A 13,820-nucleotide genomic window follows, 5' to 3' on the forward strand; every position below is an offset into this window, starting at 1 on the left:
ACATATGTAGAACATGGTACAAAGATATAAACAATTGCTCTTCTGATACGTTCTAACAGTGTAAAAACCAGAATAAGAAGGATATAGGTTAATTATACTATTACCAGTGGAATTAACACATTGCTAATATTCTAAGTTAAAAAACAGAAATGAAACAGCCAGTTGAGAAAAATACTCCAATAAATAGGATAAGATTTCAAAAACCAAAAATAAATTTATTATAAATATCAAAATAAAGTAAAATTTCTAAGAGACAATTATCCTAAACATTTTTTAAAAACTTTATATTTTAAGAGCTACCCTAATATTTTATTACTTTTTTATCCGAATATTTTGAAATGTGGTAACTGTTAATTAAACACACCAACTATCATCTTGCCACACACACAGCATTTGAACTTGCCAGTTCTGTTGTCTGGAATCCTTTTTCTAGTATCTGTATGACCCACTTCCTTACCTGTCCCCTAGTTCTCTGCTAAAATATCATTTATTAGTAAGGCCTCCCCTTACTACTCTTATTTTAAAGAGCAATCCCATATACAGTTGACTGCTAAACAATGTGGAGGTATAGCATAGTTGGTCCTCTATATCTGCAGTTTCTCTGCATTTGTGGATTTAACCAACCATGGATCAGGTAAAACAGCAGTATTTACTATTGAAAAATATCCCCATATAAATGGACCCTCATAGTTCAAGGGTCAACTATACCCCTATCCAACACACACACACACAAACCATGCTTTTTCTTCTTAGCATTTAATATCAGCTGACATACAATATACTGACTTGCTTACCTATTATGAGCCTTCCTGCTGGAATATAAGCTCTACAAGTGCAAGAATTTTTCTGATGGCTATTTCCCAGCACATAGAAGAGTACCTGATACAAAGAAGGCCCTCAACAAATAACTGTCACATGAGTGAATGTAGAAAGTGTAAACACTACCATATTTTATGAATATGAGTTTCTGGCTTCTTCATGAGCTAACATGGTAAACATAACAAGTAGGGAGAAAGTTTTTAGGCATTCGATTTTCTAACTGTAATAAAGAATATTAAATTTACCTTTAATCTTGGCAAATCTTTATTTGCTTGTTCAAGCTGAAATTTGAGTTCAATATTTTCAGATGACAACTTCAAGTTTTCCCTCTGGAGCTCTTGTTCTCTTTGATAATGATCATCTGAATCTACTCCTGAAGTCTTCAGGAAAATGAAGTTAGGAGTATTTTTAAGGTGTAGCAAATAAAAGCTTATAAGACATGCTGGGTAAGAAAACACTATGCTAAAAGGGAACACAGTTCCTCAAAAGAATGAGAAAATTGGAGAGCTCTAGAGAAAGCAACCATAAACAAACAAACTCACGAAAGGTAATCAGTCTGCTGAAATTAGTACAAAAAACAAAGTCAGTATGATTCAATGATGTCCACACATATAATTTGTGGTTCTTTCAGTCCAAAATAAAACATTGTTACCTGTTATAGATTGCATTTTGCCCCAACTCCCATCAAACCCCCAAATTCATATGTTTAAGTTCTAATTCCCAGTGCCTCAAATGACCTTATTTGGAAATAGGGCCTTTTCAGAGATAATTAAGATAAAACAGGGTCACTTGGGTGGGCCTTAATCCAATGTCTGATGTACTTACACAAAAATGAAATTTGACACATAGATATATACAGAAGAATAACTATAGAGACGGGGGGAAGCTAGCCATCTATGAGCCAGAAGAAAGGCCTGAAGGGATCCTTTCCCCAAAGTCTAAATAAAGAAGAAATCAACTCTGCCGATACCTTGATTTTGGACTTCTGGTTTTCAGAACTGTGAGAATAAATTTCTGTTGCTTAAGGCATCAACTCCTTGGTGTTCTGTTGTGGTTGCCATAGCAGATGAATACACAAGCCTACAAAAGGTGCCTAAATTCCTTCCTCCTTTGGAAAGTTATTCCTCATTCCTGGAGCTAAAATAATCACTCCCTCCTCTGAAATCCGGTAACACTTTATTTGCATTTGTTTTGGCATGAATCCACCTTGGGGGGCTATTATCAATGTTCATACTTATTTCTCATTCTAAACTGTACATTATTTGAAAGAGAAATATGTGTTTGGTTACTTTTTACTACAAGGTAGTAAAGATACCACTTATAAGACCGTTAAAAGAGCATTATATGAGATAATTTTGTGAAAGCAACTCAGAACAGTTTTAGTTTTTTCTCTCCCATTCTATTCTCTTGGCCTGATTAACTATCAAGTCAATAATTCCAGAGACATTATTATGATCATCATATTATTATAGACTGATATATTATACATTATTATTAAGGTATAATATTCTATAAATACATTCATTATACCCGGCTCTGTAACATCATTTGAATTAGCAGTAGGTTAAATACATTCTGACACATTCACTCTTTGGTTAAAAAAAAGTTAAAAAGGAGTAAGTTTTCTTAGGTAAAACAGAGTTAAAGTAAAGAAATTAGAAAATAGGATGTAGAAAAGTAAAGAGATTCTTGAGCTGACCTATGATTCTGAGCTGAGAGCATATAACACAACCCTGGCAGAAACACTGCATGTATCCACCTGATTTCTGTCTGAGAGAATGTGTGTGCATAGGAATTTAAAAGTGGAAAGAGAAAGAAGACAGACGTGCTTCATGGTGTCAGTAAACTACAGCAATATGTCCCTCCTCTGTCAGACGATCCAAGTCTACATTCTGGTTTCACTACTGTTAAGGTTAACACTAAGCAAAACCAACCGCCTGCCAGGTCCTCTGTTTCTGCATCTCGCAAGTGAAGGCACTAGGTACGATGATTTTCAAGGTCTCTTCAGACATGGCAAGCTTGTTTCCTATCCCTGAGCTCTCTGTCTCCCTTACTTCATCTCTTCAGTCTACAATAGCAATTTTTACAATAGCAAAAAATAACAATAATTAATCAATGATAATCAGTACCCCTGATTGATAGATATATACTAAATTTCACTCACAGGAGAGGCTAATTCTATCTGATCTTACATGAAGATATTTTTTCAACAGTTCTCCTCACTAAAATACAGATGCAGTTATTCAAGTAAGTGAATGTGGATCATTTTTTTCTTCCTGTTCTCAGAAAACAAAAGGGCTAAGATTGTTCAAATTTTTGGAAAACAAATCTAATAAAACTCGTCTATAAAAGTAAAATAAAAAAATTCTTATATAATCAATTTCAGGGAGACTTAACAAATTGTTTTGTAGAAGGAGAATCTTATTAAAAGGTATACAGGGGAAGTCTCAAATTCTCAACTACTTATTATCAAGTGAAAAAAAAGAAGCATTATGTGCCTAGAAAAGGAAATAAGAATTAAGTCATTTTTGCCCATTTTCTCTTAATTTAAATGTCTAATTTAATGATGACTTAAGTGACTAGAATATCCAAGGTGGAAAGGAATGAACAAATGAATGAATGCTATTTGATTTCAACTCAGAACGAATTTCCTCCTCTGGACTGCCATGTAAATTGACCAAAAGTAGAGCATATGTAGAAAGTTCATTAACTGTAGAATTAGACCTCCATATAAATCCTAGTTCTGCATCTTCTTGATCACTAGAGATGTTTCTCCAAGCTTCCCATGTAAAACAGAAATAATTCTCTGCAGAGTATTGTGAGAACTATACCTAGGCAATACATATAACTCACTTTTCTCATTATATAAAAAAGTATCTTATAATACAAGGCAAAAAGATCATCAAAGGAACTTGCTGTGTATATTAGAATGTTACACAGCATCATAACGATTTTTATCAATATTATTCCTTGTAGTGAAATCTGACTTGCAGTGAGATTTTACAACATGCTGAATTAGGAATTTCTAAGGCAAAACGAGCACTTCTAAAAGGGCCTTATTTTTGTTATTCTGTTATCTAATCTAATACTTTTTAAGTGAACACCAGTAGTAAAACAGAATACTAAAATGAATTAGAGAAATGCACGACCACTAAGTTTTAGTAGGAAGGAGTCAAACATTAGGGTTTGAGAAGTTTATTAACAGTTAATGCTTTTTACAAATCTGACACAATTTGTTTCCATCTGTACCAGACGCATATGCTACTTGCTATGAGAAAACTCGGCCAACAGAGAAATAAAGGACTGCTCAAACCCCAGCCGCTTCATTTCCTGGCTGGACTGGCGCGCTGGCTTCAGAGTGTGCCTCTGCGCCCTCCTCCGCACGCTGACTCCGGGCAGCCACCCCTGCGGCCTGGCCGCGGTCCTCCCCACAAGATTCTCCTGGATCCATGTGCTTGCTGTGACTCTCTTCTTCAGTTATGTGTCCCTTTTCTTTCTCATCTTGCGTAGCTTTCTCTTCCCTGTTTTTATCTTCCTGCTCATCATTTTCACAACAGTCTTCATTAATTTTCTGAACTTTAGGATTTGGATCATTTTCAAAGTTGGGGTTAAAATCGGTCACGGTACCTTCAGTTGACCTAAATGGACTTGATGTATTGTTTGTTCTTGATTCAGATTTATTTAACTCAGTAGGATCTACAATATCTTCTGCTTTGGGTTTTTCTTCATTACTGTAACACTGTAGATTGTGTCTAGGTAACTGATGATGTAAGTTGGCACTAACATCTATCTCTTTCCTATTTTTAACCCTGAGCACTGTCATGTGGTTGTTTTGGTTCCTGTGTAAAGTATTCTTTTTGTGAAAAATATTATGCCTGTATTTACTAACACTGGCGGCAAGAGGAGAAAGCGCAGTTGTGTCACGTAACAGATTCTGCTTGAAGCAGACAGAAGAAAAGAAACAGGAAAAGAAAAGGAAAAAATAATAAAAATATACACACGAATGTTTTAAAATAAGAGACAACAAATAATTCCACATTAATGAGACTTTATAAAGACACACTAGAAATGTATCACACACATAAATGGATACAATGTTATAACATATCTTCCTAATTTAACTATGTGTTCTTGTCACAACAGAACTCATAACTACATTTAAAATCTACAGAAATCATTTGTAATGAAGTTTTATGCAAAGCATAAGAACCACAAATTTGTATTATGTAAAAAGAATTAAAGAAGTTAACATATATCTCTATCAGGTAAAAATAAAAGCTGGATTTATTATATTAATATTAATGAGAAGGATCTACTATTTCTAGCCAGATAAAGGCAGAAGTTATTTCACTTTTAAATCTTAGAATTGAAACAATGAAAAGATATGCACTTACTGAAGGCCGAGAATATGCATCCTTTGAAAACTGCTTTTCTAAAGCATGAAGTTTTTCTTGGAGGTATTTATTTTGCAAACGTAAGTCTTCTATAACAGAATCTCGAGGAAGAGCTTGATGAGTCCTATGAACAATAATCACAGACTCTTTATTATTCAAACTGCCAACTCTGTACTGTTTTATTACATTAAAATATAGAAAAATATATTTTTAACACTGTATTTTAAATTCCACAAAACTTCAAAACTGTATAAAAATTAAATTGGGATATGACTATCCTATAAAATGATCCTCTACAGATGATTTCATGGCTGGCCTCCTTTAGAGTTAAAAAGCATATTTTGATTTAAAGAAATGCATTAACATTTGTAAAGAACATACATCTATTTTGGGATTGTGTAAAATAACTGAAAAAATACCTACTATTTTTAAAACATTACATAATAATTTCATAACATTCATGTACTTCTCAAAAAGTTCAAGGATTTTAATAGGCTCTTAGTGGTGCCAGATAATAATTATTTTTTCAGTTTATACTCATCTGCACGATGTACAAGGCCCTCCACTATCTGGCACAATCACATCTGTTCAACACAGTTGTCCAGGGATTTTCCCTTACTAAGTCAAATACATCCACTCTTACCCACATAAGATCACTTCTGCCTCTATGTCTCTGCTAGCGTTCTGTTTGCTTGGAATGTCCTTTCTCCCTTTAATAGCTAGAAGTGATTCATAAAATTCAGAAATTCACATTTGAACTGAGAGAGAAGACAAGTTGAAGTTATCTTTTATAAAGTCTAATCAATTATTTCAGCTTACATAGAGTCATACTATTCATACTAGGAAAAAAAGCTATTAAATATCTAAAAATATTAGAAGGTTTCAAAAGTAAAATATTTTGATCCTTCTGAAAACTGCAAAGAAGAATAAAAGGATTTGGTTTTATTCTGAATATATGCTTAGACTAAGAAAAACAAGGAAGCTAGGTCCAGACAGTAGCTATAAACAGGTGTCAAAATGAAGAGAAAAATTTCAATCACTTTGTTCTTTACCATTAAGGAAAATTCTGAAGAATTTAAGAAACAATCATTTAGAAGGAAAGGGAATGGAATGTAGGTAGCTCATGAGGACTTTGAAAAGTAAATATTTTACAGACTGGGACAAAGTTCCGGAATTTGAAATATCAGCACACAGGTGGTGAATTTACCTCTTCCTTTCCTCTAGTATTTCCTAGCCTCAATACAACACAGCTTGAAACATGAAGATGAACATCAGCAAAGCTCCAAGTTCCAGCTGCAGCAGGAGCAAGGGCACTTAAGAACACTCAATATTCTTAGGCACTGCAAAAATCCTTCCTTATTTTTCTCTACTTACTCTCCTGTCTCAACCCTCAGGCAATCCCAAGGCAGTGGTGACAAAAGCTGCAAAGGAAATTCATAAGAGCCAAATTTTTTTAGGGAGAGGAATCTTCTCCAATTGGTAGAGCTGTGATTAGTAAAGAGGGAAGGCAAAGTAGGGACCCCACCACCACACGTCCCCTTTTCTGCTCTCCTGCTGCTGGGTTAGATGCAGACGAGAGCACAACAGCTGAAGTGCACAGTACAACCGGGCAACTGAAGCCTCAGATGGGCCTCAAAGTGCCCAAATGGGGGGCTTCCCTGGTGGCTCAGCATTAAAGAATCTGCCTGCGATGCAAGAGACACAAGTTCAATCCCTGGGTCAGGAAGATGCCCTGGAGGAGGAAATGGCAACCCATTCCAGTATTCTTGCTTGGGAAATTCCATGGAAAGAGGATCCTGGTGGGCTACAGTTTACGGGGTTGCAAAGAACTGGACGCAACAGTAACAACCAAAAAGGGGAGCCTGAAGGAAATCTAATCTATCCGTGAGATCACAGAAGGAAAAGAAGGAAAGGAATCTTATAAAGCAGTTAATGAAATACTGAGCTCACCCCTGGGCATGCATGTATGAATCTGGTCCTAATCAGAACATTAAAGAATCTGAGAACTGACCTAACAGAAGACAGTCAACATCCCAGACTGTCAGCAGGGAGGAGCACAGGCATAAGAAAGCAAACGAGCCCTGTCAAAGTTTTGAAAATGGTACTGGAACCAGAGCCCACAGAAAGCAGGCTAGAAAATCAGGCTGAGCCTATCCAGACCCACTAAAACAAAAACACTGCATTTCCCACACAATTCAGTCAGATCCAGAGTCTCAGAATATAATGTTCAGAGCTCAATAATACAATCCATATCATGTGATGTAAAAGAACCAGGAAAATCTCTACTCACATGGGAAAAGAATCACCAGAACTCAAGCTTAAGATAACACACATTTATTATCCGTTCAGTTCATTTCAGTCACTCAGTCGTGTCTGATCCTCTGAGATCCCATGGACTGCAGAACGCCAGGCTTCCCTGTCCATCACCAACTCCTGAAGCTTCCTCAAACTCACGTCCATCAAGTCAGTGATGTCATCCAACCATCTCATCCTCTGTCACCCCCTTCTCCTCCTGCCTTCAATCTTTCCCAGCATCAGGTTTTTTCTAATGAGTCAGTTCTTCACATCAGGTGGCCAAAGTATTGGAGTTTCAGCTTCAACATCAGTCCTTCCAATGAATATTCAGGACTGATTACCTTTAGGATGGCTTGGATCTCCTTGCAGTCCAAGGGACTCTCAAGAGTCTTCTCCCAACACCACAGTTCAAAAGCATCAATTCTTCGGCGCTCAGCTTTCTTATTAGTTCAACTTTTACATCCATACATGACTACTGGAAAAATAACAGCTTTGACTAGACGGACCTTTGTTTGCAAAGTAATGTCTCTTCTTTTTAATATGCTATCTAGGTTGGTCATAGCTTTTCTACCAAGGAGCAAGCGTTTTTTAATTTCATGGCTACAGTGACCATATGCAGTGATTTTGGAGCCCAAAAAACTAAAGCTTCTCCCTGTTTCCATTGTTTCCCCACCTATTTGCCGTGAAGTGATGGGACCAGATGCCATGATTTTAGTTTTCTGAATGTTGAGTTTTAAGCCAACTTTTTCACTCTCCTCTTTCACTTTCATCAAAAGGTTCTTTACTTCTTCACTTTCTGCCATAAGGGTGGTGTCATCTGCATATCTGAGGTTACTGATATTTCTCCCAGCAATCTTGGTTCCAGCTTGTGCTTCATCCAGCCTGGCATTTCACATGATATACACTGCATATAAGTGAAATAAGCAGGGTGACAATATCAACCTTGATGTACTCCTTTACCTATTTGGAACCAGTCTGTTGTTCTATGTCCAGATCTAACTGTGACTTCTTGAGGTACAAACAGATTTCTCAGGAGTCAGGTAAGGAGGTCTGGTATTCCTATCATTTTAAGAATTTTCCACTGTTTGTTGTGATCCACACAGTCAAAGGCTTTGGAGTAGTTAATAAATCAGAAGTAGATGTTTTTCTGCAACTCTCTGGCTTTATCAATGATCCAACAGATGTTGGTAATTTGATCTCTGGTTCCTCTGCCTTTTCTAAATCCAGCTTGAACATCTGGAATTTCATGGTTCACGTACTACTGAAGGTTCACTTGAGGAATTTTGAGCATTACTTTGCTAGCATATGAGATGAGTGCAATTGTGGGGGAGTTTGAACATTCTTTAGCATTGCCTTTCTTTGGGATTGGAATGAAAACTGACCTTTTCCAGTCCTGTGGCCACTGCTAAGTTTTCCAAATTTGCTGGCATATTGAGTGCAGCACTTTAATAGCTTCATATTTTAGGATCTAAAATACCTCAACTGGAATTCCATCACCTCCACTAGCTTTGTTCGTAGTGATTCTTCCAAAGGCCCACTTGACTTCACATTCCAGGATGTCTGGCTCTAGGTGAGTGATCACACCATCATGATTATCTGGGTCATGAAGATCTTTTTTGTACAGTTCTTCTGTGTATTCTTGCCACCTCATCTTAATATCTTCTTCTTCCGTTAGTTTCATACCATTCCTGTCCTTTATTGTGTCCATCTTTACATGATATGTTCCCTTGGTATCTCTAATTTTCTTGAAAAGATCTCTAGTCTTTCTCATTCTGTTGTTTTCCTCTATTTCTTTGCATTGATCTCTGAGGAAGGCTTTCTTATCTCTCCATGCTATTGTTTGGAACTCTGCATTCAAATGGGTATATCTTTCCTTTTCTCCTTTGCCTTTCACTTCTCTTCTCAGCTATTTGTAAGGCCTTCTCAGACAATCATTTTACCTTTTTGTGTTTTTCTTAGAGATGATCTTGATCACTGCCTCCTGTACAATGTCATGAACCTCCATCCATAGTTCTTCAGGCACTCTGTCTATCAGATCTAGTCCCTTGCATCTATTTGTCACTTCCACTGTATAATCGTAAGGGATTTGATTTAGGTCATACCTGAGTGGTTTTCCCTACTTTCTTCAATTTAAGTCTGAATTTGGCAATAAGGAGTTCATGATCTGAGCCACAGTCTGCTCCCGGTCTTGTTTTTGCTAACTGTATAGAGCTTCTCCATATTTGGCTGCAAATTATATAATCAATCTGATTTTGGTACTGACCATCTGGTGTTCTCCATGTGTAAAGTCTTCCCTAGTGCTGTTGGAAGAGAGTGTTTGCTATGACCAGTGCGTTCTCTTGGCAAACCTCTGTTAGTCTTTGTCCTGATTCATTTTGTACTCCAAAGCCAAACTTGCCTGTCACTCCAGGTATCTCTTAACTTCCGAATTTTGCATTCCAGTCCCCTATGATGAAAAGGACATCTTTTTTGGGTGTTAGTTCTAGAAGGTCTTGTAGGTCTTCAAAGAAACGGCCAACTTCAACTTCTTCAGCATTACTGGTTAGGGCACACACTTGGATTACTGTGATATTGAATGGTTTGCCTTGGAAATGAACAGAGATCATTCGGTCATTTTTGAGACTGCATCTAAGTACAGCATTTTGACCTCTTTTGTTGACTATGATGGCTACTCCATTTCTTCTAGGGTATTCTTGCCCATAGTAGTAGATATACTGGTCATCTGAGTTAAACTTGTCCATTCCAGTCCATTTTAGTTCCCTGATTCCTAAAATGTCGATGTCCCCCTTTGTGTCTCCCATCTGACCACTTCTAACTTACCCTGCTTCATGGGCCCAACATTCCAGGTTCCTATGCAGTACTGTTTCTTCCAGCATCAGCCTTCCATCACCAGTCGCATCCACAGCTGGGCGTTGCTTTTGCTTTGACTCTGTCTTCATTCTTTCTGGAGTTACTTCTCCACTCTTCTCCAGTAGCATGTGGGCACCTACTGACCTGGGCAGTTCATCTTTCAGTGTCCTATTGTTTTGCCTTCTCACATTGTTCATGGGGTTCTCAAGGCAAGAATACTGAAATGGCTTGCCCTTCCCTTCTCCAGTGGAGCACGTTTTGCCAGAGCTCTTCACCATGACCCGTCTGTCTTGGGTGGCGATACACGGTATGACTCTTAGTTTCACTGAGTTAGACGAGTTTGTGGTCCATGTAATCGGTGTGATTAGTTTTCTGTGACTGTGGTTTTCATTCTGTCTGCCCTCTGAGGGACAAGGATAAGGGGCTTCTGGAAGCTTCCTGATTCGAGAGACTGACTGAGGGGGAAACTGGGTCTAGTTCTGACGTGCAGGGCCATGCTTAGTAATTTCTGACTAAGAGTTACTGCAGTCTCTTCAAGTAGACTAGTAAATTCCTAAAGGAATTGTCTTGAACTTCCTGTGTTACCCAATACCTTTTATGGTATATGTATGGTTTATTATATGCTTCTGCATGTCAGTGTATTAGCTTACCTCATATATGATATGTCATTTTCTAAGTCAAGATTTCTCTTTTTCAGTTCTTCTAACTCTTTTTCTGACTCCAATGCTCGCGCTGCCATAACCTGATCAACAGTCAGGCCAGTTGTTTTCAGTTTCCTTTGCAGGGTAAGTTTCTCTTTATCAGCTCTGTGGGATTTAATACAGAATCATGAAAACGTACCATTCACTGTTTGTTCAATTTATTAAATTGCAGCCTCCTTATTATAAGACATATATGCAAAAACCAGATCATTCTCTATTTGCTATGAGCTAACTTAAAGAAATTCCACTTAGAAATTGTTAAAATATATTTAGCACATATTTTAAAGAAAATAAAAAGTGAAATATAGATAATAAATGATAATGCTAGAGAATTTTTCATTTTAGCAAGTACACAAAAACTATATAACTTTCAGGTAAATGAAAAAGTGTACATAATTAAATTGTTTTACATTAAACTCACTTGGCAAAAAGATCCTTCAAAGTAGTCAATTGCTTTGTTAGAATATAGACTTCCCCCTCTTTCTCTTTTAACTTGTTTCGAATTCCCTCTATTTTGGTTTGCCATTTTTTACCTTCTTCCCACCTAATTACTTCTTCTCTGGCACTCTGTAAGTAATAACAAATTATTTACAACAAGTTTAATTATATGGATTTTGGTCAATTTGAGTTCTTCTTTAGATTATTTCTATCAGTTATTTTTTTTACTACAAAATAGTTTACTAGTTAACTTGTAAGAAAATTTCAAGCTATTTTTCACACTACAGAATCAATTTATGAGTGGTTTGGTTATTGATTATTACTGCAAACACTGAATATATCCAAGTCCCTCCGTTTACTCTGAAATAATAATAATCCAGTCCACTGAAGGATTAAATAGGACACATCTGGGTCAAGAAAGAAGGATATAAATGCCCAGATTTCTTTCCTAAAGGTCTCTACAAACCAATCTATATAAACAATTACACTGGGAAAAGTGATAAATACAGCTGAATACATATAAAACGATTTTGGACACTGTAATGTCAGAAAAAAGAGTAATTTCTGACTAAGAGTTACTGGTGTCTCTTCAAGTAGACTAGTAAATTCCTAAAAGACAGACATTTGTCTTGAATGTCTCTATGTTACCCAGTACCACTTATGGTGTATGTATCAGGTCCACAGATCAACAAATTATCTAGTCTTTAACTACATATTTAACTATCACTACCTTAAACATATCAGTACATCTCTTCACATACCTTTTCTTTCATAGGTTTCATTTCTGCTTCATCCACCTTTCTTTCCAGTTGACTTTCTAGCTTTTTAATTTTCTTTTGGAGTTCTTCAATTAAACTTTGTTTGTTATCCATCAGAGGTTTGCCCTAAAAAACAAGATGTAGTTTTACATGATAAATATTCCAACTGTAGAAACTTTGAGACTACAACTAACCATGCTTTCTAAATGACACTGTTGATATTTAAGTATAACATGGTAACTACTTCTATATTTTAAAAAGATATCCACTTTAAAACTACAAATATAAAATAGAGGTCACTGAAGGAATTAGCGGTTACAGTAATCAAAGTGATCTGAAAGCTAGTTTTAGCAAATATTACAGATAAAATGAAAAAGTGGAAATAAACTACTACCTGTATATTGTAAATCAAAACATTATCACAATTAAATGTAAGATTACCTGTAATCCACTGGTTAATCTTTTAATTTGCCTCTTTAGTTCATTATTCTCTTGATCAACTCCATCTTTCTCTCTAAGCAATTTACTATAGGCTTTTTGTTTATTTTGCAGTTCATTGGTTAAGTCATTCAAATTATCAGTTAGTGAGTTTTCTCTGTTTTTACTTGTTTTAAGAGCTTCTTTAAGTTTTAAAATATTTTCACTTAAATCTTCAATTTGTGACTAAACAAGACAAAGAAAGATGTAAATCATAAATCTTCAGCAAATATCAATGATAAAAGCAATAATAATAAAGTACACCACTAATACTTACTAATAAGAAAGTTTCTATCTAAATTTTTAAGTACACACATGCAAAAAAAAACCACCACAAACTACATAAATTCTTCTATCTTCATTTCAAATGAACTAAGTCTACTTTCAGGGAAAAAACAAAACATGAAAAACCAGTCTAAAGCAATTCATCATCAGCAAACACCTAGAGCCAAAATTTCATCAACTAAGCAAATGTTTCATTTTGGCGGAATTTATTAGAAAAACAAGTAAATATCACTGTATAAAGCATTTTTAAAAACACTGTGAAGCCTAAGAACAGCATAAAACAAAAGTCTTTTAGTAGTTCGTAGTCTATTTTGTAAAGACAAGACATAAAAGGGCAGCTCACAGTACTAGACAGTATACGTAAGCCACTAGTAAGGAGTTCCAAGCTGCCCTAGATAGCAACACTGACGGCAGTATTGGTCCTTAATATATGTCTTGTTGAATGCATTATTACAGGCCCAAAGGGATTACCAATAGCCCTAATAGGAAACTAGTAGTATTATTACAGTTACACAAAATACAAACTCCCTTGGAAAAGTCAAAAATGGTTTCAAGAGAAATGACTGGAATTATTTGAGGAATTCAGAGCAGAAATTTCAGACAAAGAGAATTGTTGTAAATTTCAGCAGACAAAGAGAAAGGCACTGATCATCACAGGGCTATACCTATTTACATATTTATGACTTACTGGGTTTTTACTGTCAACTATATTAATAATCTCAACAGGTCCAATAGGAGATTTTAAAAATCTGAGTAAAATCCAGTCCTTACAGGGTTTAATGGTGATAAAGGGTATATATAAA

The 13,820-nt window shown here is 36.0% G+C and overlaps 1 protein-coding gene across 7 annotated transcripts in view; it reads right to left on the reverse strand.

The window, feature by feature from the left end:
- Window positions 1-13,820, reverse strand: part of CEP290 (centrosomal protein 290) — an 89,490-nt gene that overhangs the window by 14,050 nt on the left and 61,620 nt on the right. For 6 of the 7 annotated variants that reach the window (XR_010663045.1, XM_065934170.1, XM_065934169.1 and 3 more), the window contains 6 exons: window positions 12,697-12,918; window positions 12,259-12,381; window positions 11,481-11,626; window positions 11,009-11,164; window positions 5,214-5,337; window positions 1,065-1,199 (listed from right to left, as the gene is read on the reverse strand). Coding sequence is in view for 6 of the 7 variants with exons in the window: in XM_065934170.1 (XP_065790242.1) it covers window positions 1,065-1,199; window positions 5,214-5,337; window positions 11,009-11,164; window positions 11,481-11,626; window positions 12,259-12,381; window positions 12,697-12,918 (906 nt within the window). In the remaining variant the exon portion in view is untranslated. Of the gene's footprint in view, window positions 1-1,064; window positions 4,754-5,213; window positions 5,338-11,008; window positions 11,165-11,480; window positions 11,627-12,258; window positions 12,382-12,696; window positions 12,919-13,820 lie in introns of those variants that run through there. The other variant, XM_065934174.1, reaches the window with a different exon arrangement.

The sequence above is a fragment of the Muntiacus reevesi genome, chromosome 4, assembly GCF_963930625.1.
Source record: "Muntiacus reevesi chromosome 4, mMunRee1.1, whole genome shotgun sequence".
Classification (NCBI taxonomy): domain Eukaryota; kingdom Metazoa; phylum Chordata; class Mammalia; order Artiodactyla; family Cervidae; genus Muntiacus; species Muntiacus reevesi.